We start from the raw sequence: 6,102 nt of genomic DNA on the forward strand, positions 1-6,102 counted from the left end.
ATGTAAACAGATAATTTCACTAGAATTTAATATATCTATTCTAGAATTATCTATGGGAAAGGAGCACTTAATAGGTGGAGAAGAGTGGTAGGGATGGGGTGTCAAGAAAGCTTTCTGAAGACGCTATCTGGACTGAACCACATCACAAGAGAAAGAGTAGCATATTAAAATCCCGGGTGAGTAGAGAGAGTGAACAAAATCAGAGAACAAGCTAGGCATAGAAACCTAGGGAATAGGCCAGGCGCAGTGGCTCACGCCTGTAATCCCAGCACTTTGGGAGGCCGAGCAGGGTGAATCAGGAGTTCAAGATGAGCCTGGACATGATGGTGAAACCCCATCTCCACTAAAAATACAAAAATTAGCCAGGCATGGTGGTGCACGCCTATAATCCCAGCTATGAAGGAGGCTGAGGCAGGAGAATTGCTTGAACCCGGGGAGGCGGAGGTTGCAGTGACCTGATAGCGCCACTGCACTCCAGCCTAGGCAACAGAGTAAGACTCCGTCTCGAAAGAAAGAAAGGAAAGAAAGGAAAGAAAGAAAGGAAAGAAAGGAAGGAAAGAAAGAAAGAAAAGGAAAGGAAAGGAAAGGAAAGGAAGGAAGGAAGGAAGGAAGGAAGGAAGGAAGGAAGGAAGGAAGGAAGGAAGGAAGGAAGGAAGGGGAAACCTAGGGAAGAGTCAATGTGCAGCCCATGAAGGAACTTCCAAAAAGTGTGAGCAGAATCAGGAGAGTAAGCAAGGCCAAGGGAGGAAGAACTTTAAGAGTACAAAATCAGCAGTGCCAAATGTAGCAGAAAGGCCAAAGAAGATAAGACCGAGAGTGTATTCCACGGATTTAGCAACTGGCAAGTCACTAGTAACTTTGGCAAGAGCAATTCTACTGGAGTAGTGAAGGGGGCAGAAGCCAGATTGCAGTGAAATGGCGAGTAAGCTAGAGGTGAGAATGAGAAATAGGAATGCAGAAAGCTTTTACAAAGGTTGGCTGAGAGAAGAGCAATAGGGCAATGGCTAAAGGGTGATGAAATTTTAAGAACTTTTTTTTAGTCTTAACTAATCCTTTCCTTCCCACCCCACACTACTCCCAAATGGACAAATTTCCATCTGGACACCTAAAATCTCCACTCTGCTGTTAGCTCCTTAAGGGCAAATCTTGTGTCTGCATCATCCTTTTAGTCCACACATTTCTCTGAACATGGTATTCAGCAGGATCTGTTGAATGAATGAATGAATGAATGAATGAATGAATGAATGAATGAATGAAACGCAAATTCAGCACAAGTGGTAACGGGGAGATGAAGGGATCTACTGGGATACAGGTACTGTTTGTTCTTCTTTCATGGGAATTTGTGCTTGTCTGAAAATTCAGGAGCACAAAGTAAACAAATTCAGGCAATCTTCCCTCACTGATGCTTATAAATGTTTGGCCCGGGGAGGCAGATGTAGATAGCGCCCAGTTTAGATTTTGGAGCCTGGAAAACAGATCTTTGAGATCAAGGGTCCCTTCATTCTCAGGAGATGTTGAAGTTCTTGGGATTGGCAGATCTATATTGGACTCTTAGTGCTGCCATTATAGTTTTTGTAAATTATTTAACCTACCTAAGCTTCAGTGTTCTCGTTGGCAACTTGAAGATACCCACAATAGCATCTACCTTATAGGGCTGCAGGAGCATAAATGAGACCCAGAAATGAAGTGCTTACCATGGCGCTTGGCAGACAGTACTCAATGTCAGTAATATAAGATAAACAAAGTACTATTAAAATGAATAGAAGTATCCATTTCAGGGGATGCGTTCCAGAAGAATTGGGCATAAGTCAAATCTCACTTAAAATACAGAAAGAAAACTTGGTCCTCGGACTCCCTAGAAATGTTTTACAAAAGTAAGTGAATAGCCCCAACTTATCAATCCACATTCTCTTTCTTTCTTTCTTTTTTTTGAGATAGAGTCTCACTCTGTCGCCCAGGCTAGAGTGCAGTGGCGTGATGTCAGGCGTCCGTCACCACGTCCGGCTAAGTTTTGTGTTTTTTAGCAGAAACGGGGTTTCGTCATGTTGGCCAGGCTGGTCTCGAACTCCTGATCTCAGGAGATCCACCCGCCTCAGCCTCTCAAAGTGCTGGGATTACAGGAGTGAGCCACCATGCCCGGCCCCACATTTTCATATATCAGACTTACTGAAAAACCTTTTTTTTGAAATTTCACCTATCCGAGTGGACCCGCCCAATCAAGTCAGTTAATGTTGCTTGGCCGGGAGCGGAACCAAGGTGTTGCGTTAATTTCCTGGCCTGCCACGACTGCTTGTTTGCGTAAGGGCGCCTTTGGGTATGTTGTTGCCATTCTAATGAAAATTCAGCTCCAGCCCCGTCGGTGGAACAGATCCCGGGCACCACCGGGCAAAGACTAGATTTTTCAAAAGCCTGCACCCCTGCAAGCAGGCCGCGCAAAGGGAGGAGTTCGGAACCAAGGCAAACTAGGGGGCGGGAAGAGAAGCTCAGCAACCGCCTGCTGAGATCTGCCAGCCTGACGCCCCAGGGGGATGGGTGCTCTCGCCACCCTTGCCCCACAGTGTCGGGCTCCGAGCCAGCAGGAAGCGCCAGTCCCAGCCGAGAATAGCAGGGGACCGGGCGGGATGTGAGGGGGCTCTGGGCGAGGCGGCGGCTGTCTAACCTTTCCTGCTTAAGGCGACGGCACTCTGCGCCGTAACCGTATCTTCCCGGGTGGCAAGGTTAAGGCAAATGTCAGAGGCCTTGGGAAGGGCGGGGGACTGGGAGAGGGAAGGCGGCGGGTGGAGACGGAGGGTCGGGCGGGCCTCCCAAGGTCACGCCCGGCTCCGCGCCCGTGCCTCCCCGCCCCCTGGGAGTCAGGCGAGGAGCTCTGCCGGGTCCCACGGCCGCTTTCCCCAGCCCGGCGACCTCCGTCGGGCCTCCAGGCCAGACGAGCGAGCGCGGAGGACGGGGAGGAGCGGAAGGTGGAGACCAGTGCGACCGCGCGGAAGCGGCCGGCCCCGAGCCAGGGAGGGCGCCGCAGGCCGCACGTCTCACACGCGCCAGGGGGCACGGCGGCGCGGGGCCGCGCATCCCTTACCCCGTTGGCGGCGGCGATGCGGGCGATGAGCTGAATGGCCTCCTTCATGTAGAACCGTCCGTCCCCGCCCACCACCAGCGTGGCCTCCTGCCGCTGCGCCGGCTCCACGGTGGAGATGATACTCTGGATGAAGTTCTCCGCGTAGTTGGCGCTGCTCTGGAACACCTTCACCCGCTTCCGCAGCCCGCTCGTGCCCGGCTTCTGGTCCGGGTACGCCTGGGTCTTCACTGTCACGATCTTCACCATGGTGGCGACTTGCTGCCGGGGGTCAGAGCTGCTGACTCGGCTGGCGGAGGGGCGGCCGCGGCTGGGGCTGCAGCTGCTCTAGGGTGAGGGCGCGGCGGGTGGGGGCTATGCCGCACTCTGGGCCGGCGCGTGGCCCTCCTCCTTAAAGGGACAGGGGACAGGGCCCTCCCTCCGCGCCAGCCCACCTCCTGGCAGGTCAGGCGGGAGGGGAAAGGGGAGCGCCCTCTCTAGGCCTCCTTAGATCATGGGTGGAGCCTTACTGATTTACTCTCCCCTTCGGAATCCTATCCACTGTAAAAAGAGGCCCGCAACTCCTCCCCTAAGTGTTGGGGCAGAGGTTGGGGTAGGAACCCGGTCATAGGGCAAGGACGTGAGGCAGGGTGGAAAAAAGTATAGAATGATTTCCAGTGGTTTGGCGAGTGCATCGTGTGTAAGTAGCTTTCTGGAAACCTGTTGGGAGGGACAGAAGTGCCAGCCCCAGCTCGATTTCATGAGTCCTAATTCTTCTGTTTCTCCCTAAATGTGAGAGCATTTGAGTTCCGTAAAGGAATCGACTCCAAAGGTCTGATGTGACTTACTGCTTTCCATGTGTTTCCTGCTGCACCATACACTTGGCTAACTTTGGTGATGGTGACTTAGCTATGACTTACTGAGTGTAGTGTTTCTAAACCTTACTAAAGTATGGGTTTTATTTTTCCCCTTTTTATGCTTACAAAACTGAAATTCAAGGAATAAAATGCCTTGTCTCATGGCTACACAGCTAAGTCCATGCGGGAGGCCAATTCAGGTGGGTCTGGCTCCAAAACCAGGACTGTTCCCATGATTTGCCCGCTGTGGCACGAGGTTGGCAACTAGGAAATGTACAAGGAGGACTTGACCAGTGCAGAAACAAATATATGGTAAGGATAAGTATGAATACTATCAAAATTAGCCAGTTACTCGTGTAGTAGAAATAAAGTGAGATCAACAAACAAGGACTGGTATGGCTGATAAAGTTTCACGGGGGATAGCAAGGTCAACCAAGGGGCTTTGATTATTAAGTAGGAATCTTCAGTCTTTCTTGCTTTTTGGTTTAGTATCTCCCTTAATTTGGTGAGAGTGATTGTCTCCTCTGTTCAAGAAACCTGTCATTTTGGTAAAGTGGCAGAAAACTTGGCTTTACAAGATGTGTGATCTTGGGAAAGGTAATGTCTGTGGGCATCCATTTCCTTACTGTAAAATAAACATATCGCCTATTTTGGAATATTTTTTGCGAGATTTAATGGGGTTTTGTATGTCAGAAATTCTCAATCATGGATACACAGAATTCTACTGTGACCCATGCTCACAGTAGAACTACTTGAAATGGTTTCTAAATGACCCAGTCCAAACAAATTCAATCATAGTCAGCTGATAGAAGTAAATCAGCTAGCCTGGTGCCTGAAACATAGAGGCCTTCAAAAATATTAGCTGTCCTTCCCCAATTCCAAAACCAGAGCTTGTCATTAACCTGTGAATTATATTCTTTTAGTGGTTAATTGGTATGTCTTGATCAAGCAGGGAGGAGAACAGACCCCTAAGAGTGCAGACTCTCACAAACCAAGTGTTGATATACAAGCTGATATAGTACATGTTATGTAGATACAGTGTGTTGATGTAGTCACTCTAGATGAGTTTCAGTGGCAAATATGATGTGAAAACTGAACCCTGGACTGCTAGTAATGAGTTCTAATATTTGCACAGGAGTTTACAGAGCAGTGTAATCTTGTGAATTAAATAGTATAATCAAGCCCATTTTATAGAAGAGAGAATTGAAGATTGAATGGTGAATGTAATCAAGGTTATCTAACTCCACAAAATGAAAATATAGCATAGATTCACCAAGCCTTCAAAATACCTACCTTAGAGTTGTATGGTTTAGATAGTGAATATAGAGCTCCTACCACAGTGTTAATAAGTAAGTCATCAATAAATGATAACTTATAAAAAGTCATGGGCTCAAATTCAGATCTTATGCACTTTCTATATTCTTCAGTATCTTTGGAAATATGATGGGGCTTTTCATTTAGGAGGAATTGATCTATACTTCTCTCACCCCAGAAGTTGTAACAATTAGCTTTAACTGCATAACAAACCAGTCTAAATCTGAGTAGTTTAAGACAACCCCCATTCATTATGATAGTTCATGGTTCTATGAGTTAACTGGCAGTTCTGCTGTTCTGGACAAGGTTACTGTGGCCCCTTATACAGACCTAAAATGATCCCCATGTTCCTTGCCTCCTGATAATCATTCCTTTATGCAATCCCCTTGTATTACAGATTGAGTATCCCTTATCCGAAATGTTTGGTACCAGAAATGTTTCAGATTTTAGATTGTTCTGGATTTTGGAATGTTTGCATTACAACGGTTGTGCATCCCAAATCCAAAAATCCCAAATTCAGAATGCTCCAATGAGCACTTCCTTGGAGTGTCATGTTGGCGCTCAAAAAGTTTTGGATTTTGGAGCATTTGGGGTTTTGGATTTTTGGATTTGGGATACTCAACCCGTACTTTTCTACTGCTGTATAACAAATTACCAGAAACTCAACAGCTGAAAATAACACCCATTTATGATGCCACAATTCTGTAGATCAGAAGTCCCAATTCCATAGATCAAAAGGTTTGGTCAGGTTCAGTTGCCTCCTGGTAATCATAGATATATAGCAGCTTATAAACATCAAAGAGAAAGTATTTTGACCTTCATTACATTCTTTTTAAGGCAAGCATACCTGTTTAAACTGATTTGTCTATAGCCAGTTGG

The 6,102-nt window shown here is 47.2% G+C and overlaps 1 protein-coding gene across 1 annotated transcript in view; it reads right to left on the reverse strand.

Annotated features, from left to right (window-relative positions):
- The window catches only part of PGM1 (phosphoglucomutase 1), a 65,900-nt gene extending 62,312 nt beyond the window's left edge, over nt 1-3,588 (reverse strand). Inside the window, exon 1 of the mRNA XM_010370704.2 lies at nt 3,077-3,588. Within this exon, the coding sequence (XP_010369006.1) occupies nt 3,077-3,322 (246 nt within the window). The 5' untranslated portion in view covers nt 3,323-3,588. The remainder of the gene's footprint in view (nt 1-3,076) is intronic.
- Nucleotides 3,589-6,102: the final 2,514 nt, after the last annotated feature.

Source organism: Rhinopithecus roxellana, chromosome 12, assembly GCF_007565055.1.
Source record: "Rhinopithecus roxellana isolate Shanxi Qingling chromosome 12, ASM756505v1, whole genome shotgun sequence".
Classification (NCBI taxonomy): domain Eukaryota; kingdom Metazoa; phylum Chordata; class Mammalia; order Primates; family Cercopithecidae; genus Rhinopithecus; species Rhinopithecus roxellana.